Below are 26,546 nucleotides of genomic sequence, written 5' to 3' on the forward strand. Positions count from 1 at the left end.
CTCTCTTAATTTTGTACTCAACAAGCAGCTTTCTGAATTGGCTCCTTGGTGCCTGGACAGCAGAAAAGTCCCAGAGTAGCATTTCTCTTGAACTGTCCCCCTCAGTGCACATAAGGTATGAGTGGCAGTACACAGTAATGCGTAAAATGTCCTGCCCTGGCACGGTTCTGGCCGGACTGCTGGCAAAATGGGTTCTCTGAGACCATAATGATGCAGAGGTTGATGGCATCTTGGTTGAAAGGGATCGAGGCTAGTCCTGCCACTTCATAGGTTCTGTCTTGGCAGAAGGAAATGTTTTGTACCTCGGAGAAACTCGTCTAAGCTTGTTTGAACTTGGTTATTCAGTTTTAGTTCAATTTGGTCCCTCATCTAAACATTCAGGAACACCCAACATTTGATGACCCTCTATTGTGGGCAGCTAATATTTCTGGACATTGAAACAGACATGGACCCTGTCCTCACAAAGCTGCCAGTTCAGGGCCAAAAGTTAACGTGTGACTGTGACCCAAGAGAACACGCCCTAAAGGAAGGCTGAGAAGAGGACTGTGGACACTGCCATCGGGACCTCAAGGAAGGCTGTTGGAGGAGGTGGCCTCCGGACTCCGAGTGAGGGGAGAGAGGCTGCGGAAACAGTGAAGGCATTTTGTATCCAAGGACCTTAAGCAAAACCAGGGAGTGGGAGCGTCCATGTAGTTAAGGTACAGAACTAAGGGTACAGAACTAGTTTGGAGGAAGACTGGGGACTTCTTCCCCCACCTGCTTCCCATGTCCCTTTTGCCACTGGAAGATTAGTACCATGCTTGCTGAGTGCACGCTGAAGACGAGGTGTGCTTTCTGACCCGGGGTCGTTACAGGTGGCTGCGAGTTCTCTGTATGTGGGCCATCTGCTCAAGGACACGGAAGATTAATATTTTCAAACATAATATAAGGTCCATTTAAGAAAGTGAGCACTCAGATGGTAGCAAATCCAAAGGCTTTTTGCATGAATCATGACACTATAGCATCATTTCCCTAAACTAGTTCCGGTGGTCATGTATTCAACTGAACAGATACTCACCTAGCACCTGTGGTGCCATGGCCGCCTCAGGGGAGGCAAAGGGACAAGTAATTGGGCATAGATGGAGTGGTAATGCACCAGAACTTTGAATACCTTGTGTCATCTGAAGCTTAAAGCCACGCCATGGGCTGATGCATTTTACACGTGAAGGAGTAAATAAATGGACCAAGATCACAGGTAGCAGCAGAAGCAGGATTTGGACCCAAGACTGCCTGCTGCCACCATATGAGAACCCAAATAACGGGTAAGCAGCACTAGGAAAGATCTCCAGACACGGGTTGGCATACAGAAGAGACTGGAATCTGCTCCAGCTGGAAAAGGTGGAATTCGAGGTGCATCTGTGAACAGGGGAAGCTTTTAGGTTGAAGAAGGCTATTTGCATGAAGGAATGAAGGCAGGAAAGCAGTGGATCATGGAGAGCCACTGCTGGTATGGTGGGGAGGAGTGACTCGATGGAAATCAAGCCATCGGTGGACAAAATAGAGACGGTGAAGAAGGGAGGGCTTAAGAATCTTTGGTGCTGATCCTCTACTCAGCTGTAGTTAGTGTAGACTAATTGGTATGTCTGCCAGTTAACCCTATCTAATTTTTCTCTATCTCCAGCATCCACCAAATGCCAGAAAGTTTATACAAAGCTTATTGAAGGAAAGAATGATCTTCATAGTACACAGTTCTCCAGCAGTGACACTTGCAAAGAACTTCAGAGAAGCAGACAAAAGTCCCCGGAATCATAATCAGACTCTTCAGTTAGCTCAGAAATTCCATCGTGATTTCTAATCACTTATTCAGCAAGTTATTTAACTGGGCACTTCATTCCTAGCTTTTGTTAGGGGCTAAGTAGGAACAACAGCAAAAACAATCCGAACTCTGTCTTCAGATTCGAAGAGATAAACGATGAAACATTCAGGCCACAACGTCCATGCCCCAAACTTGATGTAGTTCTTTGCCTCATTTATCCACACATCCATCCAATGAATTAATACATAAAAGCACTGAGAACAGTGCCCTGTAAACACAAGGTGCTTAGTAAAATGTTGTTTTGTCTTATTTTAACATTCATTCATTCACAGGACACAAATGTACATGTGCTAGGCATATAAATATGCGTTCATACGTACTGATTTTACTGATTTACTTAAACCTCGCTACAACCAATCTGTCAGGGGAGTGTCATTGTTTCATTTTACAAATACAGAGATCAAGGCTGTGCCCAGTCTTCTATGACTTGCCAGCACACCTGGAGGTCTTGTTAACCTACTGATTCTGACGCAGCAGGCCCCGCAAGCTCTGTTTTTCTAACAGGACCCCCACTGCTGCTGCTTTCCTAGACCTGCCTGAGCCTCTCAGCGCTACAGCATACCCCCTGCTGCTGGGTGGCTCAACACAGGTCTGTAGTAGAACCTGACTTCAAGTTCAGCGTTCTCCTTTTCCTTTTTCAGTCCTTTTCACAAGTCTGCAGCTGGAAGCCAAGTGTATATAGGTACACAAGCGGGTTTAGCCTCCTCGATTCATTCATTGAACATTTATTGAGCTTGGGGAAAACCAAGGGTATGAACCTGGCCTGTGACCAAGAGACTCACAATCTGGGATCACAGCAGGTTGCACTGGGATCTATCTTAAGTTGCAGTTTTCCCTTGTTGGGACGGTTACACAATTGGAAGATCACCTGGTCTGCATCTCAGCGTGCCCAGAAATCACCCCTCTCTATCCCACCCACATCGCTTCCTTTTCCTGAGTTTATTTCTGCAGGCACACCATCATCCTAAAATGGTTGGAAGTTCTTTGATGATTCCTTAGCATGTTTATTACTGACAATGCAAGTTCAGAAAGTTCATTAGCCCAAAGAACACGGCCCGGGGCATGAAGGGAAATCGCGTAAGCCAAGTTCGGGTTTCTTCCTAGTAGTGGAACAAGGTGGACACCAGAGGGCGCCTCAGGATCACTTTCCCTGACCAAAGGGACTCACGCTCACCCCCACAGAAGCCAAGCTCATTTCAAGACACAGTCTTTGGGTGGTTCCAACTTTGGGTCAATTACAACAGCAAAGCTCATATCCTGGTCCCCCACACTTTTTATTTTTATTTTTATTTTTGCTAGCTCAGAACTTCTTTGCCTTTTAAATTCTAGGAGGATGTACCCCTTTATTTCCTGTGCTCCTCAAAGTCTCCATGGGTGTACACATACCATGAGAAGGACCAAAGGGAGTGAAGTTTGTCCAGCCTAAGCCATGGGCTTTGTACCAGGCACCGTGGCTTGGTCCTGTTCAGTAGGCACATCCGGGTCCTGTAGGATTTCGTCAGTGTATTGCAGGCAGCGGAAACAGCATATCTACAGTCCTGAGTGAAATCTGCTGAGGCACATGGCTTCCAGAATGGGCTGCTTGCCTCCTGGTGGGAATCTTTTGGGTTGACCCACGATGTCCTACCCTCACCTCCTCTTCCCGTGCATGTGCTCACAGCTGGCCTGGTCTGGATATGCAGTCTTTCTGAGGTGACAACTATTGGGTCTGGTCAACATGGCTACGTCACAAAATTGGCAGCTGATGCCAACCTCTTGAAGAAATTAAGAGAGAGGAGCAAGGATGCCCTGGTAGAATGTCCCCTCTTGGCCCTCCGATGTCCATCTGTCAAAAAAGGGGATTAGATAAGATGGATCTAGAGTTGCTTTCCCATCTAAATCAGTCTTTGTCACTGGGGGCGTTTTGAGGTCTGATGACAGTGGGGACAATATTTTTAGGTTGGTATTTTTTTATCCTCCTCACATTAAGCCATATGGCCAGAAATATTCCTTTTGGAGATTGCCATTATTGTCTCAGAGAAGATTGCAGAATGTTTAAAAAAGAGAATCATGGAAACTTACTGTTGTGAAATTGAAAGAACTTAATATTGACATTGCAGATGGGGACCACCCAGTCAGATTTGTTTCCTCTGCATTCCAGGGCTTAGCACCAGACTGGCGCATGGCAGGTGCTCAAAATATGAATGAATGAATGAATGAATGAATGAATGAACAAAAGAAGGAATAGGGTTAGACTAATCAAATCCTAGCATGACAGAATCTGCAAATCAGAGAATATTAGAGCCACAGGGAGACATTATTATTCAGAAGAAAGAAAGGAGACCCCAGGGGTGGGTTACTGAGTCTTGTGGGTGCTGCAGGGGTCATGGCCACTAGGGCTCTCCCTGGGGGAGGTGGAGGCTCTGGGGAGGCGACGGGTTTGCAGGAGAGGGCTTTTCCAGAGGGAGGGCCTTGGTTCTAAGCTTGCTCAGGCCTGGGGCTGTGGCACTGCGGGTGGCCCCGCAGGCCCAGCAGAGCTTAGCAAGGCGGGGTGGGCCCGGTGCACAGCTTGTTGGGGTAGTGGGCGTATTTGCGGTCGTAGGTGCTCAGGTACTGGCGAAAGCAGAGCGCAGCCCTCCTGTCACACTCGCAGGTCAGCCGCTGGCAGGTGGTCTTGCCGGCTGGATGGAATAGGTGAGTCAGGCACCGCGGCTGGTGGCTGGATGGCGCCTGGCTGCCCCCGGTGCATGTCTCAGCCGCATCCTCACGGTTCTGACGGGAGCCTGCAGTGAAGCAGGCTCCAGGGCTGGGGGCGTCAAGGGTGGGGCGGGGGAGGCTCCGCGAAGGCCGGAGTTGGACCTTACTGTCCCTCCTTCCCCCCAGCCCACTTCCTGGCTCTTGGCCCCCGCCTGCCGGTGAGAACGTCAGGTCCTCTTGTTCTCACCTGCCCCTGGCCAGGGGTTTCTGGGCAACTCCTTCCCCTCGTGAGGGTGCACTGCGGCCCGCAAGGAGAGGGAAGTAGCTATGGGATGCGCATGCCACGAGTGGCCCCTGGAGTGCACAGAACCTATTTTTCTGTCCACACCGGCCTGGGAATCAGACTTTCCAGATCTGCCCTCCTGGAGGCCAGCTGCCCAAAGTCACATGGTGGGCAGAAGGTGAAGCCCTGCGAAGAACCCAGAGCCCAGGCCCCCCACCTGCTACCTTCCCTCGCTGGACCCCAGCGCTGACTATCCCAGCCTTGCATGAACCCCAGGGGTGGGTGCCCACCACCTTTATCTCCCACAGCTGCCCCCCTGAGTGGCCCGCTAAAGGAACGAGACACTCTGAGCCCCCTCTGCCTTGGAGTTCTGGACCCAGCTCTGCCCCTCCCCTCTGGGACCTTTGACATCTGAGCTGTCTTCTCTGACCTCCCAGGCCCTTTGCTGCTCCTCACAGCCTTGGGCCTGCCCTCCCTCCAGGCTGTGCCTGGCCTTACAGCAGGGAGGCCTGGCTTCGGTCCACCTGAGCCCCACACTCTCAGTTTAGGCTGCTTTCCCAGCTGGAGACCAGAGGAGAGATGATTGGTCCAGGTGAGCATTGGATGTGGCAAAATGGAAAGGACCAGCCCACCTGACAGCCCTAATAAAGGGAATCAGCCTTTGGGAACGGGGTCTGCTGTCCCAAATCAAAGCTCCTGCTGCCTCCATCCCGGGGGCCTGGAGATGGGCGTGTGAGTCCAGCTCATCCGGGTGCGGCTCACCTCGGCCCCTTCTGCACCCTCCCCAGAGGCTGGAGCTGGGAGGTGTCTCTGGGTGGGGAGGAAGCACCTGGGCTGAGGCAGCGACCGGGCTGCACTGACGGACCGCAGGATCTCTAGCCCAGATGCCTGGTGGGCTTGGGGACTGGTGGAAGCCGCTGCATGCCTCCCGATGATGGGAAACCTCATACCTCCAGGCAGGGTCTGCCCCTGACAAGGCCCCAGGTCACATCAGGAGGGGATCCAGTCTTAACTGCCCCTGGCCCAGCATGTGGGTCACTCCAGGCCGCCCACTTACCACAAAAGATGTCCTGCTGGCTGGCGGAGAAAAGGTACTTTTCCAGTTTGGGTTCACAGCCCAGCTTCTCCAGCCGCCCGTAGCAGCAGTCATGGGCGTGACAGCACCTGTGGGGTCATGGTCAACTGGAGGGGCCTGTGACCCAGGCCAGGCTGGACCAGGGGCTGCTGGGGCACGGCCCAAAGGAGCTTGGAGGGGAGGGTCAGTTGCTGGTCTCTCGGTGTCCCCGGATCCTTCCCCATCCCAGGGTGCTCCCCCCAGCTCCTCCTCCCAGAGGGGTCCCCCTGCTGGCCACCTCCTCACCAGTCTGTCTGGTCCACCGGCCAGTGGGACCCACCAATGCCACAGTAGCAGCCGTAATCGTTGTACTGCAGGGCCGACTTCCCTGTCATCCTCTCGATCATCACCCCGAACTGGACCAGGTTCCCGCTGACCAGGGCCACTGAGGAGGAGGAGGGCTGAGGCTGTCAGGACCCTCAGGGCCCGTGAGCCTCTCACCCGGGGTCCACCCCTCGTGTCACTCCGATCTGATTCGTGACAGCTCAACGTCGTCTAGTTAAGCTTCCCTTCCCAAATCACCCCGTTACCAGTAACAACAATGATACTAAGTGGCGACACCCCCAAGGGAGGCCTTTGCATCTTAATGCCGTAGACCCCACCCCTTCCTGTCAGCCATACACGCCCTGGTCTCCTCCACTACCCCAAGAATATCACTCGCCCACCCTTCTGGGGATCCCCCTTGGCTCTTCACATCTCTGCCAAAGAGCCTTCGCTGTCCCCCCAGGTGTTAGCCCCTGCCTCCTCCAGGAGAGCTCTGTCCCTTGAGGTCTCACGGATACCACAGGACATGATTCCTAACTCCCTTGGGGGACCCCCGAATTCCTCCAGGTCCTCCCATGCAGCCATGGAGTGGTGCCCACTGAGGCAGGTTGGAGCCAGAAGTGGGAGCCAGTGTGTGCTGCCAGGGTCCCGGCCAGCCCCTGTCCCGCACCCCCATCCCTCCCTGTCCCCACTTCTCCCCCATCTCCTCCAGCCACTGCTGGCTCCGGCAGAACTGGCCTCATCCCCCTGGTGGCAGGAAGAGCAGGGCTTCCGGGAGCTGGTACCCACCATGCCCTCTGAAGAACAAGCCCAGGGGCATCGAGGGAGCTCGGGGTTACCAGGCGGGGAGCGGGAAGGGCTGTCGCAGGTCACGAGTTCACTTACCCAGGAGGCCAAGGAAGGCCAGAAGATGGGGAGGGCTCATCTCAGGGGGTCTCAGAGGAGGGGAGCAGGGGGCAGAGAAGCCTGCCAACAGTGGAAGGGAGTGAGCAGGGGCGCTCTGATCTCAGGGCACCACCCGGTGAGTTAAATACCCGGTTCTGTCCACTCCCCATCATTAACCCCTGAGTGCCCAGTGATGCAATGAGCTTTCAGGTCTGAGACTCTGGCCAAGTCCCCAGAGGAGGGGCCAGCTGGGCCCACGGCGGTGCGGAAGCAGGGGATGTAATGGCTTTCCCTTCTCCTGCTCCGTCGCCTCCCCTTTCCCAGCCGCCATCCCGGTGCCCTGGACTGAGCTGTGAGCCCATGGCTGGGCTGGCTTTCCTTTCTTGGCATCTTTTCCTCATTCCTGGTTTATCAATTCGGCAACCGAGACCCAGAGAGGAGGAGAAACTTCAGTTCTCACAGCCCGGAGCGCCACGTGCCAAGTCTGCCTGTCTCCACACTTCCCCTGGGCAGACCTGGAGGCAGGACGCCCTCCCCAGGCCGTCTCTGCTCCTGACCTGTGACTGGGATAACCCGACCATCCACTTCCATCAACGCTCAGGGCCTGGGAGCTGCTGGGCCTGTGGCCTGGGTGTCCTGGCTCCACCACTTATTACGTGGCCTTGGGCAGGTCCTTTCCCTTGCTTGGATCTTTGGTTTTCCTGTTTATATTAGGGGGTAGAAGGCATCCCACCCTTGCCTCCTTCTTCAGAGGATAGGAAACTCCAGTGTGACTGGGCAGAGGCCTGAGGTTCAGGCCGTGCTGAGCCCCTGGCAGGCAAGGCCACACTGAGCCCAGTGATGCGCGTCCTACGACCACTCCCATTTTACAGAGGAGGAAACTGAGGCTCAGGCCTAAGTAAATGGTGAGGCAGAATTTGGGCCCAGGCAACCCAAAGGACTTACCCAGAGCTTAATACCCGTACCACTTTGAGACCCTTCAAAATGTTTCAGTTTCTTATAAAATCAGAAGGAGGATGAGTACACCCCAGCCTGGATTATATTTGTCTTCATAGGAACATGACTGTTAAAATTCAACTTTCTGGATCGAATCCAGGGCCACTGAGCCACATCCCCAGCCCTTTTTAATTTTTGTTTTGAGACAGGGCCTCGCTAAGTTGCCGAGTCTGACCTTGAACTCGTGACCCTCCTGCTTCAGCCTGCTGAGTGGCACGCGCCCCCGTGCCAGCTGTAAGATTTAACTTCTAAGGTATTTTTATCTGGAGGAAAGGGTCCCCACAGGCAGAAGTGGCCAGGGCTCTCGACGGAGTTCACGCTGCCACCCTGGGCTGAACCACCAGGCTCCAGGCTTCAGGTGCTGATGTGGGGCCTGGGGTCAGCCTCCTTTCTGGGAGGCTGCAGCTGGGAGGGCATGGCCAAGTGGCAGGGATCCTGGGCTGTGATTTGGGATTAAAGGTTGTTGACAGAGGAGTAAAGCCCAGTAAACAGGGCTGTACGTCAGCCTGCCGCCCTGCCTTTTGCCCTGCCCCTTGGCTTCCTGCTAATAACTCCCCGGTGCCTCTCCACGCCTTGGCCTGCTCTCTCACCCCTCTCTAGAGAAGACTGGGGGCCAGCGGGCCAGAGAGGTGAGTCCACCTGCCCAGGAGCACCCAGCAGCTGTGAGTCATGGTCTCCTGAGAAGGGGGCTCCCTTTTGCTCACCGTTTCCTTTTGATTTTAATGAGGGCACCTGGCAGCCCCTGGCTCCTGGCCTGGGTCATGAGAGACCAAACAGTGAGTCACTGAGGAGCTGCCTCAAAAGCTAACCGAAAATTAGCTTTGATTCCCGGGGAGGTTTGGCCCACAGCTGCTCCCGCGGCAGCAGGAGGGGTGTTTCCCAGGAAGAGCCAGGTTTCTGAGAAAACTGCTTTCATGACCCATTTCCAGTCCTGGCCTGGCCAGGACAGAGCCCCTGCAAGCCCCTGCTGGTCTGTACCTGGAGCAGAAGATGGAGGAGTAGAGGGCCAGGGCCTGGCAGGGTGGACCAGGCTGGCTTCCAGCTGATAGACGTGCTCCCAGCTGCGGTTCGGAGCGGCAGTGTTGGTAGGACCGGGTCTGGGAGGACACCTGCGGACATTTGGGAAAGGCCTTGGTGTGGTTGTTACCACCAGCACAATGTAGCAGGAAGCGTCAGCAAGACCAGGGCCTGAGTGGCAGCTCCTGTACTTGGCCAGTCCCATCCCCTCCCCGGGCCCAGCTTCATCTTCTGTAAAATGGGGACAACTGGGCTGAACCTTCAGGGGCGTGAGTCAGATGGACATGCAGAAAGCCCTCTGCGGGAGGCTTGCCCACAAGCATGGGGTCTCTCCTTCCCACCCCCTCACCTGGCCACAGAGGAGGTGGCCGCTGTCCCAGGAGCTCAAGCACTTATCCCCTGGGGAACAGCAGGCAGCTTGGCCAGAGCTCCTGGCATTTTGATAAGATTGTTGTCCCTGCTTGACAAATAGAGGAGAGAGGGGTGAGGAGTGAGGGATTAGGGGTGAGGGTGGGCGTTGGGGTGGTGGGCATGGAGACCAGGTGGAGGTGGGTGGAGGAGCAGAGTGGGGCTCTCGGCACGGCCGCCTTTTTCTTGGTGTAAGTTTGTCCCCGTTAGCTTAGAAGTCACCACCACCACCGTCGTCATCGTCATCCTAACGACAAAAATGGCCAAATAAATGACTGCCGTCTTCTAAGTTCCCACAGAGTTGCAGACACTGCGAGCCCTTAATCTGCTGGATCTCGTCACTTCTCGTCACAGCCTCTGTTTTGTCCCTTAGGGAGCCTACAGACCTCTTGGAGACAGTTCCTGGAAGGACTGATTGCTCATCTGGTCAGTAAGCCCCGCTGAGGACCTGGGGATATACTGGGGAGCAAAACCAGGGGTGCTTCCCTATTGGCTGGAGTCTCGAAGATTCTGGAGGTGTGGGAGCTTTCCAGCCTGGCTGGATCTGGCTCTGCCTCTGTTTCCTCTGCGGTTCTTCCTCTCCTGCTCCTTCTCAGCCTCTCCCTTGTCCTCAGGGGACTTCTCGTGTGGTTTGAAGGTGACTGCATGTGCCACCAGGGCCTCCTGCTTGCTCATTCATGAGGGGAAAGTAGAGGAGGCAAACTTCCCACGGTCACCAAAGTCCTAAACTTTGTTTTGTAGGAACATCATGCACCAATCTTTGTTGCAAAGGGACAGCGTTGTTGCAAAGCTGGCTGGCTTGTCCATCGAGGCTCACCCTTGGATCCAGGGAAGGGGAAATAGGTTACCCAGCCTCACAGTGGCTGTGCAGCATGGAAAGGGTTTCTCCCCAAGCGAAAATCTGGATTCTTTTAGGATGGAGTTCGGAGGGTGAGGAGATGCTGCAGAAGCCATCAGAGCAGGTCCCCCACTCTGTGTTCCAGAACCAAGGAAATCTCTAGAACCACCTTCAGTATAGTCAGAGGTAGGTTGAATCAGAGGTAAATAAGAGGTAGGTTGCGAGAAGGACCCACCCTTGTGAGGTCGGGGACAAAAGCCGAACCTAAACCAATTAAATAAAGTTGTGAAGTTGAAACTACTCCCAGAGAAAAATCCAAAGGACCTTCACCTAGATGTGACCAACTCGGGAGACACTTTCTCTAAGCCCCAGAGTCTTCATCCGGGGATATGAATTTTGCTGTTGCAAGTTGCTGGAGGATATCCAAGTGGCAACCAGGAAGTCGCACACCAAGACTGTCCCAGGGTATCCCCTACCAGCCAGAACACAAAGGAAACCGTCCAAACAGTCAGATTCCCTTACACAAGGAGAAATGACAACCACAGGAAGAAACTCAGCAAGGTGAGATGTGACAACAAGGCACACGTGGCAGGCCCACAGCAAGCCAGCTCAGGTGCTCTCAGGAAACCTGCAACAGAGAAGCTGCCAGAAGCCAGAGGGGAGCTGCCCCAGCAGTAGCAAGCAGCCTGCAGTCGTCTGAGAGCTCAAACCAGGTGCAAATGAATGGCTTCCACGTCCTCACTGAGAGAGAAGAGAATCCTACAGGTTCAACTTAGCAGACATTTTGTTTCCAACACCATGTTGATGGAGAAGATGGTAAGACTCCCGGCTGATCCCAGTGGGCACAGGCAGGTGACCGTGTGCACACCTATAACCAAGGTGTGGTGAAGAGCGCTTTGGGAGTCACAGAGGAGGGGACAATTAATTCTGCTTGGATGGCCTTCAAGGGCGCTGACAGCAGAGCTGTCCCCAGAGCTGGGACCCTGAAGGATGAGCAGAGTACAGCTGATGGTCAGGAGGGACATATGGTAAGGGTCGTGGGAGCAGATGCCTGTCCTATGAATTTCTTTACTTTCCTCTGGACACATCCCTTGTCCCTGTGACATCATCAGCCACTCTTTCTTCAGGGAGAACCCCTCTCTGAGTGTATGTGAACAGAACTTCCACCCATAATGAGGGCACACGACCAAGCCAGCCGACCGGTCTCTCCCCTGGGACTCTTTTCCCAGGACTTGCACTAGCGTAAGACAGAGCAGAGCCATTTTGTCTTGGTGTCCTAAGAGACTATTCATGAGGTCTCATGACTGACACTCCCTGGCTCCACTGTCCTTCCCAAGGCCTGGTGGATGAACTCCTCCTGTCTCATGAGTGGTCTGCCTTTCTTTCATCGAGTCTCTTTTTGGTTTTAGCCAGAATAAATAGCTGTTGCTTGCAAGCAAAGAATGTCAATTGTATGGCAGTTGGGGCCAGAACGAGGACTTTGGGCACTAGATCCCAAGGGAAAGAGGGAATCTGAGATAGTTTGCTGGGCAGAGATAGGGCAGTGATTTTGCACACCCTCTGCCCATCCACGGCTGATAAACAGCTGTCTGTTCAAAGCTTGGGGGACTTAGTGGTCATTACCATACACCAAGAGGAAGGCCCCATGGTGAGATGGTTGCTTCGAGGGCATCAGGTCAACTAAAGAGGGAAGTACGCATCATCTTCAGCAGTGTTCGCCATATTCTATTTAACATTGGTTTATTTCTTTTGTTCTTCCCTAATAGAATGCGAATTCCTTGAGGGAAGGGAGCTTTCAGGCATGGTTGGATCATGGTTGAAGTCCCGCCCACTTTTCTGTTTTTCTTTTGAGCAGGCCTAGTTGATGAACGAGGGCATGTGCGCATTAACAGCAAGCTCTAGCTTAGAATTTCTAGAATAAAACCCACAAGGGTCATCGCAGAAAAAAAATGGAAGGAATTGGCTGATTTTCATTTTCAAAAATCTGGGGAGAAATTGTGGAAATAAATGTTGAAGGTGCCCCACTAAGAATAAAACGTGAGGTCAGGTTGGATTTATTAGTGTTGGTGGCCTGGCACAAGATTGTGTGCTAAGGTGGGTAGCTCCCTCTGGGTGGCTGTGGCCTGGGCTGGCAGATTCCAATCCTGGTCCATTCCACAGGACACAGAGAGGCAGACTCCTTTGTCTCAACACTTGGGAGACACGCTTGTATCTATCCTGGGCACGCTGTCTCCCACCCCACCCTCTTCCTATCTCTTTGAGAGGGTCCAGATTCCTCCCCTGTTAGCCTCACTCTGAGAAGAAAATTGGTGTGCAGAGCATCATAATTTTGAAGAGTTTTGTTTCTGGCTGCTTCTCTTTCCTCATTTGTTTTTTGACTAAGGATGATAATGGGAGGGGCTGCAGTTGAAACTCTTTTCTTTTAAATGTTTTTTAGTTGTAGATGGACACAATACCTTTATTTAAATTTTATTTATTTATGTGGTGCTGGGGATCCAACCCAGTGCCCCACGTATGCGAGGCAAGCACTCCACCACTGAGCCACAACCCCGGCCCTGCAGCTGAAATTCTTTTGGTGAGGTAGAGGGATACCCAGGTTGACCCAGCCAGGAGCCCACTGCCACCAGGGGTAAATAGACACTGTCGTTGTGAATGTGGTAATCAGATCTCAGAGCATGGGCTGATCCACATGGCAATCACCAGCACTGAACTGGGCGGTCAACCCCCATGTTGTCTTTGATTTGGAGTCCAATGACATGAACATAAGAGATCTTTTTTGTTGTTGTTGTTCTAATTAGTTGTACATGACAGTAGAATGCATTTTTGCATTTTGATAGCTCATACATAAATGGAGTGTAATCTCTTATTTTTCTGATTATACATACTGCAGGATCACATGGGTCATGCAGTCATACATGCACATGTCTGTTTCACTCTACTGTCATTCCTACCCCCATGCCCCCTCCCCTCCCTTCACTCCCCTCTGCCTAATCGAAATTAACTCTATTCTTCCCTCCCCCCTGCCCTGCTTATTGTGAATTAGCTTCCGCATATCAAAGAAAACATTCAGCCTTCGGTTTTTGGGTTTAGCTTATTCACTTAGCATGATATTCTCTTCAGGGAAGTTTCTTAGGGTCCAGGAGTTAGAGATCCGTCAGGATATTTCCTCTAAATTAAAAAGAGACTCAGCCTGGTGTTGAGTTTGCATCAGGCACAACTGTCATTCATCCTGGGACTTCTTTTTATTATCTTTGTAGGTCAGCGTCAACTTTTTTTAGGCTTTACGCCTTCATTTTAGCTTACGTTCTTAGGCTGTTGGAATGTATCCTCAGGTAGTTCTCTACAAAAAACCTCGGTTGCATTAGATTCTCAACAAATGTACAATTCGTGGAGAGACTGGCCAGCTGTGGCCCACGGACCACCTCAGGGTCCCTTCATTTACACACGGTCTCTGCTGCTTTCATCTGAGTTGGTAAAGTCCAGTAGTTGTGTCGGAGGCCCTCGGCAGGAGAAGTTTGCTGACCTCTGCTCTACACAAGAAGCGCGTCTCTCAGGACACGGAAGGTATTGCTCGGCTGCCTCCACCATCCAAGAGTAATGACAAGTGTGACACTGTGTGGTTCTTGTTCCTTTGTGGATAACGTGCATATCCCCCTCCACCGCTGGAGGCTTTGAAGAGCCTTCTTCATCTTCGCCCTGTTCTGAGATTCTGTTGTGACATGGCTGGGTCTGGGTCTTTCCCCGCCTGTTTTGCGAGACACTCTGAGATCGTTTAACCCGAGGATTTGTTCTTCAGCTCTGAGCAGTTCGCAGCTTTCTTTAAGGATCTCTTTTGCTCCCTTTTCTCTCTTTGTATTTCCCATCAGGTGAACGTGGACTGGATTGACCCACTGAGTCTTTTATATTTTTTTCCTTTTAACGTCTTTTGCTTCTGTTCTCTAAAATATTCAAAAAATTTCAGCAATCATGGAGTTTTAAAAAATTTCTGCTCTTTCTTTTCATCCAGTGACTGTTTTAACATACCTTCTTGGTGTCATTTTCAGAGTTGTGATATTTTCTTGAATCTTTTTGAGGGTAGCAATTAAAGGTTTTAAAAAATGATCTTCCGTTCCCTGAATCACTTTTCTCTCTTTCTGGGCCCCCCCTAGCCCTCCCATGTCCCTTATTTGGTGATGTTGGCCTCCTCTGTCTCCCTGTGTTCCCCCCATTTGGTGGCACTTGTCTGTGCACCTATACCAAGAAGACAATGGCCATCTCTATGATGTGGGCGGCTGTCCCCGGGTGAGTTCCGCCGTGGCGAATGGGCCGTGTGGAGAGAACTTTGGTCTTGGGCTTTCAAGTCCACGGTGGTTGTAACTATCCAGAGTTTGTTGAAATTCTTTAAATAAGAGCCCCCTGCTGTTTTGGTCAGAAGGGTGGTGGAAGTGGTAATGGTGGGGGTGGAGTCAGATGCCTAGGATCTAGGCACCGTGTGTGTGTGTGTGTGTGTGTGTGTGTGTGTGTGTGTGTGTGTGTGAGATGGGGGGAGTGTGTGTTGACATCTCGCTTTGTTCACAATAACCACTGTCCACTTGGAACCACCCCCCCATTTCCCGTGATTCTGTAGGGCTGTCACGGTACCCAGCATGTGACCTGGGCTGCCCAGGTCAGGCCTGCAGCCCACCTGCACAAGGGCAGTAGGTACACCATCAAGAGGCTGCAGCAGCCACCCAGAGACAGCCTGTGGGACGCAGGGCTTATTGAAACTCGCTTATAGGGAAGGTCCAGTAGCGAGAGGCGGGAGGAGTAGCCTGTGTCCTCCGCACAGTGCCCTGTTCCGCACCAGCAGGGATTTAGGTTAGGCTGCACAAGCAGGGACATCATCAGCTTGCTTTTCTCCATGATGTGACCGGCCTTCCCAGGAACTGCTCTCTTGTATACGCACGACAGCGATTTCCGCAGAGGACGCCGGCTTGCCCTAGTGACCAGGTGTGTGAGAGTCAGGGTCCCTCAGGAAAACACTCATCTGCGCGTGCCCGACCAGGCCCTCGCCGCCGCTGCCGTTCCCTTGATCGCGCTAGGTTCTGGGAACGGAAGGGAGCATCTCAAGACGTGGCTTCACTGTTCTTCCTTCCCCCAGGATGACCCGCCCAAGCACAGTCCTGCATTTCCCATGGCCACATGCATATTTTTAGGAAGGGACACCAACCCGAATTGGACTGATTAGAATCTCAGAGCAGAAGGGTAGAGTTGATGTATGGCTCTCCCCTTTCTCTGGGGTCATAAGCTGTGGACATCATGGAAGGCTGGAGCTGCCATAGAGAGAGAGAGGGAGGGAGGGAGACAGGGAGAGGGAGGGAGGAGGGAGAGAGAGGGAGGGAGGAGGGAGAGAGAGGGAGGGAGAGAACTTTGATGCGACTTCATTTACTTTTACTCTGGACCTTCACTTTGGTGAGCCAACAGTTCTATTGACTTAGGTTAATTTGATTTGGGTTCTGTCCTTTGAAATTATAAAGGATCCGGAGGAATTCAGGCAGTTTCCATGCATGGTAGAAATCTGGTCTTACTTGTACTGAGCAGACCTGGGTGGAGTGTGGGCGCCAGCTGAGGTGAGGTTAGACCCTGGTGTTGGACTGTGGGAACCTCAGCTAAGATCCCCGGGCCCAGCCTTGGCACGGAGAGAGCACAGCCTTGCTCTCCCAAACACGCCACGCCATCACCAGGAAGCGCAGCCAGGTCAACAGAGACCCTTTCCTGGACATCCTGGGATGGCCAAATCCACAGGACAACTTCCGGCAGGGGGAAGTGAATAGCCCTTAAAACATGATTTGATCTGCCCACCAATCTGGACTTGGTGAGTCTATTTGATTTGATTTTTGAAAGTTAAATTAATGTGAAATTGCTTTTACTCGAATGCCTTGGAAGAAGTTCATACTGGTGCCTTTCCCCCCTCCCCTCCCCCTCCCCTCCCTCTCCCCCTCCCCTCCTCCTCCTCTCCTCCTCCCCCTCCCCTCCCCCTCCCCTCCCCTCCCTCTCCTCTCCCCTCCCTCTCCCTCTCCCCCTCCCCTCCTCCTCCTCCTCCTCCTCCTCCTCCTCTCCTCTCCCCTCCCTCTCCTCTCCCCTCCCTCTCCCTCTCCCCCTCCCCTCCCCCTTCTCTCCTCTCCCCCTCCCCTCCCTCCCCCTCCCCTCCCCTCCCTCTCCCCTCCCCTCCCCCTCCCTCCCTCTCCCCCTCCCTCCCCTCCCTCTCCCCCTCCCCTCCCTCCTCTCTCCTCTCCCCCTCCCCTCCCTCCCCCTCCCCTCCCCCACCCCTCCCCTCCCCTCCCCTCCCTCTTCATCACCACCATCACTTATCTTAAGTCCATCTACTCAGGGTTAACTCATACCAAGTGTAAAATACGAACAGCTCCAGCCATCTCTCTCTCATTTCTCCTCGCAGCTTGGGGTCTTTTCCTGCCCATGCCACCTCGGTATACTGTGATGTGAGGCATAGAACATTCTCAGATACTCAGCTCAAGCTTCGAAACATTCGTTAATCAAGTCCCTTATTGTTGAGATGATGGAACGAGGATGATCCAGGCACAGGCAAGATAACCAACCTCAAGCGTTAACAAAAGGCAAGCTGGGAACTCTCGAGGAAAAATCAACCAGCAAATTAGACAGCCTGACAGAAGATCTTCAAGGTACTGTTTTGAAGCTCCAGGATGTGGAAGGGGGTCTGGCCAGGGGAGGAGGTTAGCCCACAGAACTGGTCTATGTCACACTGAAAGCAAGTTGAAGAATTACTTAATTCATACCGGAAGTGGGCCATGTGGAATAGTAAAAGCAGTTGTGACCGCTCATTACCCAAATACGCACTGAGCATCTGCTACGCTCCCTTTCTGTTCAGATCAGATATGACGGCTATCTTCCGGGTGCGTTGTCCTGGGGAGCGATGAGCAGGCTCAGAAACAACTTCAGCACACTGGAGAAAGTGATCAGAGGCCCAGGAGAGGTAGACATAACATTTTATACTATTTGTGTGAAGAAGTTTTAAAATGTTAAAAGAAAACTATTTGGGGGAGATAAGATGTTCTTCTGGATCTGGTTTAAGAAGAGACAGAGTTTAACATTCACGGCAAAAGCTATCAAAGTGGAAACAAAAAGAAAACATTAAGGATTTAACTCAGTGAGAAGCGATTGTGTTGTCTTAAACACAAGATGAATTTACCACCTTGCTTTAAATAAGGAGGGGAGTGTCATTACTGATTGCATTGAAAGCAAAGTCTATCTGACTATCTGCTGCTTATAAAAGCACAAATAAAAAGCTATTAAAGGAAAGGTATTATATGATGAATAAAAGATCTTTTGAACTTTTACAACTGTGAGAAATTGAGAGCTTGCTACTATTAGTTAAAAATCTATAGGAAGGGCTGGGGAGATAGCTCAGTTGGTAGAGTGCTTGCCTTGCGAGCACAAGGCCCTGGGTTTGATCCCCAGCATCACACACACACACACACACACACACACACACACACAAAAAAAAAAAAAACCAAAAAAAACAAAAACAAAACAAAAAAAAAAACAAAACCTTAAGTGGATATGCCAAGCACAGATTTCAAAGTGAGATCAGATTAGCTGTCACAGCCTTTTAGATCAAGGTACATCATAAATTCTGTGTGTAGCCTTTTCTAGGAATTTTTCTAGATCAGTTTGTAGGGATGAAGTGGTCTATGGCTGTGGCCACAGGACAGGCCATCTTTCTAGGGACACATGGAGTTTCGCGGCCCTTCCTAAATCCCCCAAGGTGGCATCAGCATTGCAAAAGAAAGAGAGACCCACTGTTGGAGTCTCCAGAAAACTCTGAAGGTCCTACTTCGTTTCTTGTTTGTGGAGTACTAACTGCCTGCCCTTTAGAGAGAGAGATCCAAGTACCGAATATCCTTCAGATTCAGAATGGTGGCTTCCATAAAATCTTGCTTCACCACTGGTCAACACTTCATAAGGAAGGAAACAGTCAAGACTCAGCTTGGAAAATGCAAATGCTTCTTTCTCTTTTCTCACCTTAAATTGCTTTCAAAAGGCTAAAGTCCTTTTCCTGAAGGTCTTCAATTACGATTAAGCACAAGTGAGTGGATTCAAGTCTTTGATGGCTTCTGGGAGTCGGTACGGCTTCACCTTTTCAGAAAAGGCATGAAAGGGCCTGGGGACCCCAGCACAGAAGTGGAAACCCTGAGGCCCACCGTGCTCGCTCCCCCTGAAGTGCTCCGCAGGCTGGCAGGCTCTCGGTCTTGCTCCGAGAATTTCCTAGTCTGCACCTAGGAAATGCCTTGAGGAATAAATAATTAATGGTTGCTAAGCATCAAACCTGAAGTGCTACTGTAACAGCAACGATAAAGGGACTGTCCGCACTGCTCGGCCTCAGCACTTGTAGAAACAGCTCGTGAACAAAACAGTCCACGCCCGCGCCAGCCTGGCAGGGTGCAAAAGTGAGCCCCGTTTCCCAGTCTGAGCGGCACCTCTACTAAGCCCTGCCTCAACCTACACTCACTTCCATCCTCCTCCTTCTCCTTTCCCCACGCCATCAAGAGGAAAATAGATCAGATGAAACACACACACACACACACACACACACACACACACACACACACAAATCTGCAGGAAGAAAGCATTAAGGAGCTGGGTTACTCTGTAATGGTGAAAGACATAGCAGAAAACCATGACCCATGACTGGGACTAACTGCTCATTTTTCAGATATTTATTATTAAACCTGCTAATGAAGTACAAAGGGGTGACCACCAAGGAGGTAGAGAATCCTCATGCCAAAGAAATAGGAAGTCTGATCCTTCAAACATTCACAGAAGAGAAAAGGAAATTTGCTGAGTATTTTTGGCAAAAAAAAAAAAAAAAAAAAAGCACGTGGCCTTTCTGGTTTTACTGGAGACTGCAAGCATTGGAAAAATAAATCAACTCTGCCGAGCAGACTGTAGAAAAGGATGGTTATTTTCCATCCAACATGTCAAACATCCATCCGTTAACACTCCTGGTCTCCCTCCACCCATTCCCTCATTACTCCCTAGGTAATTTTCTTACCTGATGGACAAGTTTGGGAGAAGCAACTGGGCATGTCCAGTTCAGCCCCTCTTTATCTTTCCTCGTGGAGTGCTGCCTGACTGTGAAGGGCACGGGCTTTGGTCTGCTTCAGGTTGGGTGGCCAGCTTTGCTGTAAAGGCTCTGCCCCTCTGGGTGCTATGGAGGTGAGTCATCTAACTCTGGGAAATGGAATTAGGAAGTTATCGTTCCCACAATCATAAGCTACATCCTCCAATTTAGCCTTATCAATATGTTAAAAGTCAGAAATAATTTGCTCACTACCCCACTGACTCAATTGTCTATGGACAGGGAAACAAGGTATTATTTGATGATCTTGCCTCCAAACCCCAGAGCTGCTGGGATAGCTAGGAACTTAAAAAATAAATGAGGAGCTGAACTAGGATGCACAAAGCACAGAAGGCATTTGAGGCAAGCTGTGGTGGCAATCTGAGCAGACACAGGCAGGTGCAGGAGGGGACTAGAGAACTGAGCTCCAGGGCTAGGGTAAGGGTTTACCAGGGCTGGTCTTAGCCATGGGCAGGGGGTACTGGGGGTCTTTGGCTGAGGCTTCAGAGAGCTCGCACAGCTGAGGCCAGGACTCATTACGGGGGGAGAGAATGACTTCCTGTGTGCAAATCCCACAGCCCCTGGGGCCGGAACGAGGATTTGCTGCCTTTCCTGAGCTTCTTTAGCCAGGCCTCCGACCCTGACCCCAGCTCCAGCTCCATGCCTGTGTGCTCCTAGGAGGCAGTGCTTCTCAAACCTTGATGGGGATTTTGGTTCCTTTGGTCTGGGTTGGGGTTCAAGTCCCACACCAGCCTCCTGCAACAGGATCTGCATTTTAGCAAGACTCCCTGGGTGATTTCGAGGGGTGTTTTACTTTGGGGAGTCCTCTCCAGAGTGCTGCAGTTGCAGCTTCGGGTTCTGCAGGCTTGTGCAGTGGTACTGGGGGAGGGGACCCCTTCCTTCCCTGTGTGTTTGTGTATTGTGAGTCTGAGAAAGAAACTGGCAATAGACCGATTCACAGGACGAAAGGTTTATCACGTGCCTGGGGGGCATCACCGGTGAGAAACCTTCTGACCCTTCATCATGGGGGAGAGAAGTGGGGCAGTAGGCAATTTGGAGGAAGAGTAAAGGCTTTGGTTGGGGGGTCGGCGAAGGGCCTGAGGAATAGGAAATGGCCTGGGACAAAGTTTGGCTATTCTCTGGGTATGGGGTCGAATTGAATCTTTCTCCCTGTGAGTTAATCTTCTGGAGGATTCAGACTTGTAGGTGAAAGGGGAACTTCAGAGAAAGTCACAGTCGGTACAAGTGCCTTTAAAAATACTCAACATGCCAAGGAGCCATATTGGGGGGGCGATGTCCCTGGCACCCCTTCAGTTGGCATACGTGTCAGGTTCCATTCCCTTTATGTCATTTTGAGTGGCCTTGGAGACAAGGACCAAAACCATAGCACGGTATTCCCAACCAGGGTGACTCTGGCCCTTGGGAACCTTTGGAAATACCTGGAGCTATCAACAGGGAGGGTGCGCTGGCTCTGGGAGGCGCAGGCCAGGGATATTGCCAAACACCCCACGACGCCCAGGACAACTCCCTCGGTCACTAGTGTGAGGTGGAGAAACCCTGCCGCAGAGGACAGGCCCTGAAGACAGGGGCTCGTCCACATATGCTCAGTTCTGCTCCAAGACTCAAGCTGGCTCTAGATTTCTTAGGAAAGTCAGGCCATAGTCAAGTGTCTACCGAGAAGGATGGTAGATTTTACAAGAGAGAAAAAAATTTAAAAATCATGGGCACTCTATTATAAATATAGCGTGCCATTAATACTCTGTCTCTGGGACACAGATTGCACGGGAGATTTTAAAAGGAGCCAGCATTATTTGAGAAGTGTGGTTTGGTGCATTTTTTAAATTTAAATTTTATTTTGTTTCATCTTATTTTATTTTAAAGAATCAGAGCAGGAGCAGCCAAAGAAGGAAAACAAAACAAAGGAAGATAGTGATCCCGCCGTTGACCGGTGACGATTTCTGCTCCTTCTAATGTTGAAGATTGAACACTAGAGAAGCAGCCAAGGCAAGCAGATTAAGCAGGTTTTATTTAAAGGTAATAATACAAACTTCTCCTGGCAGGAAGAAGGGGGCCATGGCTGATGTTCTGAAAGTCCCAAGAAGTGTGCTCACCTACGTCTTTTATAGGTTAAAGTCTCTTTTGTTCTCCAGTTCCCTCCCCCCTTATCTCTCCTTTCTGCCTACGTGACTAGGCCTGGTTTTGCATTAAGTGAGAAGCCATGGGCAGGGGGAGGGCCAGGGTGATTCAGGCAGGTAAGGGCCAGGGGGCACCAATTAGCAGCCCCTTGTTTGCAGTCCTTGATAAAGGCAGGTAAATTTGGTGACATTCCATTCTTCCAGGGGCAGTCTCCAACTTCCAGAGGCAGATGGCTTTATGGCCTCCATTTCCTCGATTTGACCCGATCCCCTATTTCTACACTAACTACCTGTTCCCAATTCTGGCTTCAATAGGAAAAGAGGAAAAGAGATTTCCTTAGGAGAGCGATTCTCAGAAGGTGGCCCCTCCAGCAGCAGCAGCACCTGGGGACCTGGTAGCCATGCAAATCCTGGGGCCCCACCCGAGACCCGCTGAATCAGGGCTTGGGCCCTGGAGTTAATTTTCACAGGACCTCCAGGTAACACTGATGCTGACTCAGGCAGGAGGGCCACTGTTTTAGGAGAAAGGTTGAGATGCTAGGGACAGACCAGAAACTTGGGACGACGAGGTCTTGAAGGCCAGGCATTTAGAATCCTCTAGCTGAAGCTGAGCCAAGGGGAAACAGGGAGGATAAATGTGGAGCATAATCCCCCTGGGTTTTAGTTTGCGACACGATCTATCCCTATTCAGTCTCATATGCTTTGGTGTGGGCGCTCTCTCTTAATGGCAGGAAGGTTTTCACAAAACAAGGTCATGAATGCTACCTGCCAGACAATCGTAGGGTGACATTTGTTTTAAGATGCATCCAGATCTCAGGGATGCTAAAATGAGGGGAAAATATACATTATGGAATAAATGAATTAGGGTAATTTTCAGACTGTGCTTTCTTCTTGAGAATATGGATAAAAGGAGAGGGTTCACATTCAAATGAGGGGCGCTTTGTTGTTGGAATTTGCTGTTGGAGTATCTTTCTGATGTCATCTGAACTCACTGCAGAATCATCGATAGAATGCACCGGACAATAAAGATGAAATGTTTGGGAATTGAAAATAGAATATGGAATGAATTTTCAGTTTACGGGTTAGGATGATGTATCAGGATTATGTTCAGCCATGACTGTAGAATACCCAAATAATGGTGACTTAAATGGGATAGAAGTTAGTTCTCCCTCACAGAAAAGAGGTTTGGAAGTAGACAGTCTTGAATGTAAAGGTGAGTCTACAGTCATCAGGGACATGGTGTCTTCTACCTCGCTGCTCTGCCATTCCTAGTGAGTACCTCATGGATCATTATGATTGCTTGAGTGCCAGCCATCGTATTCATATTCCATTTCAGAAGAGTATATGGGAGAAAACAGGGCCCAAGTGCAAGCCTGAGGGGACTGGGGTCAAGTAGAGGAGCAGCCCTGCAGTGGGGTGGAGAGGGACCAGGAGAGTGGATCAAAAGGGAGGAGAGAATTCCAGGATGTGGAGAGCCTCTCTTTCTGATTAGGGCCACCAAGTTGTCTCGTTGCTCCATCTGCCCTCTTTTCCGTGACCCCAATCTGTTGAAAGATCCATTCTTTTACCAATTAAAAATGTAACGTAATTTTTTAAAAATGATCTTTCTGTTCATCTAGTCCTGAGCTTCTTTCTCGCGCAGCAAGTGCCCGTACAAGTCATGAAGGAGCTAAAGGGCCGGGGCAGCGCTGGGCTCTCACCCTAAATGCAGCCGCCACCCTGTCCCCGCTGCTCAGCCAGGAGCCTGGCTTCCCACTGGGCTCAGCCACAGGCGGGACTCGCAGGAGAATCCGGGAGGGAGGGGAGCGAGGTCGGGCACTTGTGCCAGGCCCTTCCCCTCAGGGGGCCACCGTGGCCGCAGGTCTGTGTTCCCTCCCTCACTACTCCCTCGGGGTCCCGGGAGCCACGTCTCCTTGGCTTTGCGGGCTGGGCCTTCCTAACACGGGCCGCATTGTCACCCATTCTTGGGATTTCCCTGCGCCTGCCCACAGCATTAAATCCTCCTGGAATTCACCAGTTTCAAGGGGCACCTCTTTTCCACTGGGACCTTGACTGATCTAACACTCCAGACAATCATTCTCACTGTGTCCCTTCCTAGGGTCACCAAGGGCCACCACTTAGCCCGAGAGCTGGTTCTTGATTCTCTTCTTAGGGGACCCCTGCCACCTGCCTTCGCCTCCTCCAGTGCCTTTGCTGCTCCGTCCTTCTCTGGGACCCCATGCCCATCCCGGTTCCCTCCTCCTCCCTGGGCCACTCCTCCTCCTCCCCTCCAGCCTCCTTCTGGGCTCCTTGGGCCTCTGTTGCTCTTCATGGTCATCTCTTGGTGACGTCCTCAGCTCTCCTGGCTTTAAACACTGTGGCTGATGACTCTAAAGTCGCATCTGCAGCCCCGTTGCCGCGTTTATCCAGCTGCCCAGTGGGTGGGCAGCTCTCGTGGCGCCACCCAGGCCTCCTGGGCTCCCCATGAAGCCTTCACCCCATCTTCCTGGTCCAGGCGTGACAATCCCTCTTTCGCTTCTCAGGTTCGACCCTCGGATCCGTCCTGACTCTCTTCACACCTATCTCCATTCAGTCTGGGTCCCGTGGGGTCTTGTCCAAAGACGAAATGACAACACCTTAGTTTAAAGCTCCTAATTGGCTTTATTTGCGACTCTAGCGTCAGGTGACATTTCCTCCCAAATATATGGCGGGCATTTCCAGGAGCCAGGCAGAGGTTGTCAATTTGCAGGCAGAGGAGGCTGAGGAGGGACAAGAACAGAAACCGGAGGACATCTAAAGTGACCCTCCTCTCAAGACAGGGACAGGGAGACAGACGACAGAAAAATAACTGGTCAACATCGGGCTATGCCAAGTGACATTTTTTGGGGTGGGGATTAAAGCAGGAAGATTTATTGTCATGTTGACTGACACTGGCCTGTTTGGGAAATCTGCCTCTTACTCTGTCCTGATTCTTAATCACCCTGGGATTCTCTTTTCTTCCCAAACCAACTGCTAGAACTTTGGGGTTGCCCTTGAGAGTAGAGCAGGGACCTTGCTGGTCCTATGGCCTCTCAGCTTGCCTCTCCAGCCAGGTCCCCCCTGCCTTACCTCTGGGATCCCTGGACTGGGAAGCCAGAAAGCTGGCTTCTGCTTCCTGGACAGCCTCTCCCTGCCAGGTCTGCTCCCGCTCCAGCTGCCGATCAAGTACAGCTACCTCCTGCATCTTCCTGCTTTTCCAGGCCCCACGACCCACCTTTGTACGTCGATCTCTGCCTTCCTTTCCTGTCCTGCACTAACACACTTCTGCAGACTTGATGGCTTCACATAACACATTTATTATCGCACAGCTCTGGAGGTCGGAAGTCCAAAATCAGTTTTCCTGGTGCCAGTCAAGGTGCAGGCAGGTTATGCCGCCTCTGGAGGCGCCAGGGGAGAATCATTTCCTCGCCTTACTGGTTGGCAGAGCCGCATTCCTTTGTCTGCAGCTAGTGGCCTGGTGCATCCTGTTCAGGGTGACGTTGCCTCCATCTTATAATACTGCACACGTTGATTCCCTTTGGGGCCCACTCAGGCAGTCTCCCCAAAGCAAGCCCTGCAATTGTGTTACTCTGCAAAGTCCCTTCTGCCACATGAGGTGACATTCACAGGTACTAGGGACCACGACCTGGACCTGGTGGGGATATTCAGCCTATCACAATCTCCGTCACGGTCACCTCTCCCGGAAGTGCGAACCCTGGAGGAGACAAGTTTTTCTTGCTCTGACACCTGCCCCACTTCTTCCATGAGCCCAAGCTGTCTCAGTGAGGCGTGCTGCTTGTTCTTTTCCTGCGACAGGCTGTGAACCCAGGGCCCCTGAGTGGGTGGGTCCTGGGCTCATGGTGGTTGAAGCCCTCCCACTGGTTATGCCACGTCCTGCTCATGGACTTTCTGTCCTTCCTGGAAACATCCCAGGTGCCCTGCCATGGGGGGAGCACCATTCTTCATGGCCTCCAAACCCCACGCAAGGACCCTCCTGAGCGAGGCTGGGGGATCGTCAGTCCTTCCTCGTCAGTTCGCACGGCAAAGCAGAGGCCCTGCTCCTGCTGAGGTGTCCCTCTGGGGCTCCCTTCTGCTGATCCTGCCTTGCTGCAAAGGCATTTTGGCTCACTGAGGTCACGTGGGACCCTCACCCCGCCTTTGCCCCTTTCTGCTCAGAGTTTGGGAACTGTGACTGAGCTCTTGGCTCATTTCTGGTGGTGCATTGATTGGCCACAGTTCTCAGCTCTCGTGGATACCTCTGAAGCCTTCTCTGCTGTCCCTGTGGTGAAGGCCAGTGCAACATGTGTGTCTCTTGCCCCGGAGGCTGAGGAGGCTCACTCCTGGTGCCATCTTGGTAAGGCAGGAGTGGGTATCTGTTTACCTCAGAGTGGAACATTTATGAGGTAAACCAACCTCCCTCCTGCTACTGCCGATGTCCTCTTAGCGAAACTGATGTCTGCTGTGCCAAATATTCTCTCCCCAAGAAGACTGAGAGGAGGAGGAAGGTGAGGGAGAAGCCACCCTCTGCCCACCACTTCCCCTCGGCCAGTCCAACCGTGCAGTGGCGCCCCAGGGGAGTTGTGGTGTGGTGCACAGTTCTCACAAAAAGCCCATGTGGTACGGTTGTGCTTCTCTTTGGACAATAAAACTGAGCTCAGAGAAGTTGAGTAACATGCTCTGGATGGCACAGCTAGCCAGAAGCAGAGCTTGGACTTGAGAAGTCCTTTTTCTCTCTACCACACAACATGGTTTTTGTGACATGAGAGTATGTGGGGTTGAAAGACACCCAAGCACAACCCTAAAGGATGAAACGCCCCTTTTCTGGGGTGGAGGCAGGAGAGAGATGCTCCTGGGATGGCAGGTTCTGAGAGTTCCCAGGGGTCTGCCTGGGCACCAGCACCTAGCGGAGCCGGCCGGCCTCCCTCTGGGGCACTGCCTTCTGCTGCTTTCCCCATCTCTGAGC

At 51.7% G+C, this 26,546-nt stretch overlaps 1 protein-coding gene and 1 long non-coding RNA gene across 2 annotated transcripts; one reads left to right on the forward strand and one right to left on the reverse strand.

The window, feature by feature from the left end:
* Positions 1-657: 657 nt before the first annotated feature.
* Positions 658-17,847, reverse strand: PLA2G2E (phospholipase A2 group IIE). The gene is made up of 7 exons (XM_079150711.1): positions 17,171-17,847; positions 9,052-9,182; positions 7,635-7,778; positions 7,078-7,158; positions 6,175-6,313; positions 5,872-5,978; positions 658-4,515 (listed from the first exon to the last, which is right to left on the reverse strand). Exons 3-7 carry the CDS (start codon positions 7,666-7,668, stop codon positions 4,373-4,375), a joined length of 504 nt encoding a protein of 167 aa, XP_079006837.1. The 5' UTR covers positions 7,669-7,778; positions 9,052-9,182; positions 17,171-17,847; the 3' UTR covers positions 658-4,372.
* Positions 16,020-17,881, forward strand: LOC306667896. Its single transcript, XR_013765670.1, has 2 exons — positions 16,020-16,169; positions 16,752-17,881. It is a non-coding gene; the product is annotated as an uncharacterized lncRNA (long non-coding RNA).
* The last annotated feature ends 8,665 nt before the right edge of the window (positions 17,882-26,546 follow it).

The sequence above is a fragment of the Sciurus vulgaris genome (assembly GCF_902686455.1).
Source record: "Sciurus vulgaris genome assembly, chromosome: 1".
NCBI classification, from domain to species: Eukaryota; Metazoa; Chordata; class Mammalia; order Rodentia; family Sciuridae; genus Sciurus; species Sciurus vulgaris.

Bases quoted from the DNA above. Each gene is read 5' to 3' on its own strand.
- PLA2G2E (XM_079150711.1), bottom strand. From the start codon at position 7,668: ATGGAAGTGGATGGTCGGGTTATCCCAGTCACAG. The intron at 7,159-7,634 runs GTCAGGAGCAGA...CACTGTTGGCAG, and splicing joins TCGGGTTATCCCAGTCACAG to GCTTCTCTGCCCCCTGCTCC. The intron at 4,516-5,871 runs GTAAGTGGGCGG...TATTCCATCCAG, and splicing joins CCAGCAGGACATCTTTTGTG to CCGGCAAGACCACCTGCCAG.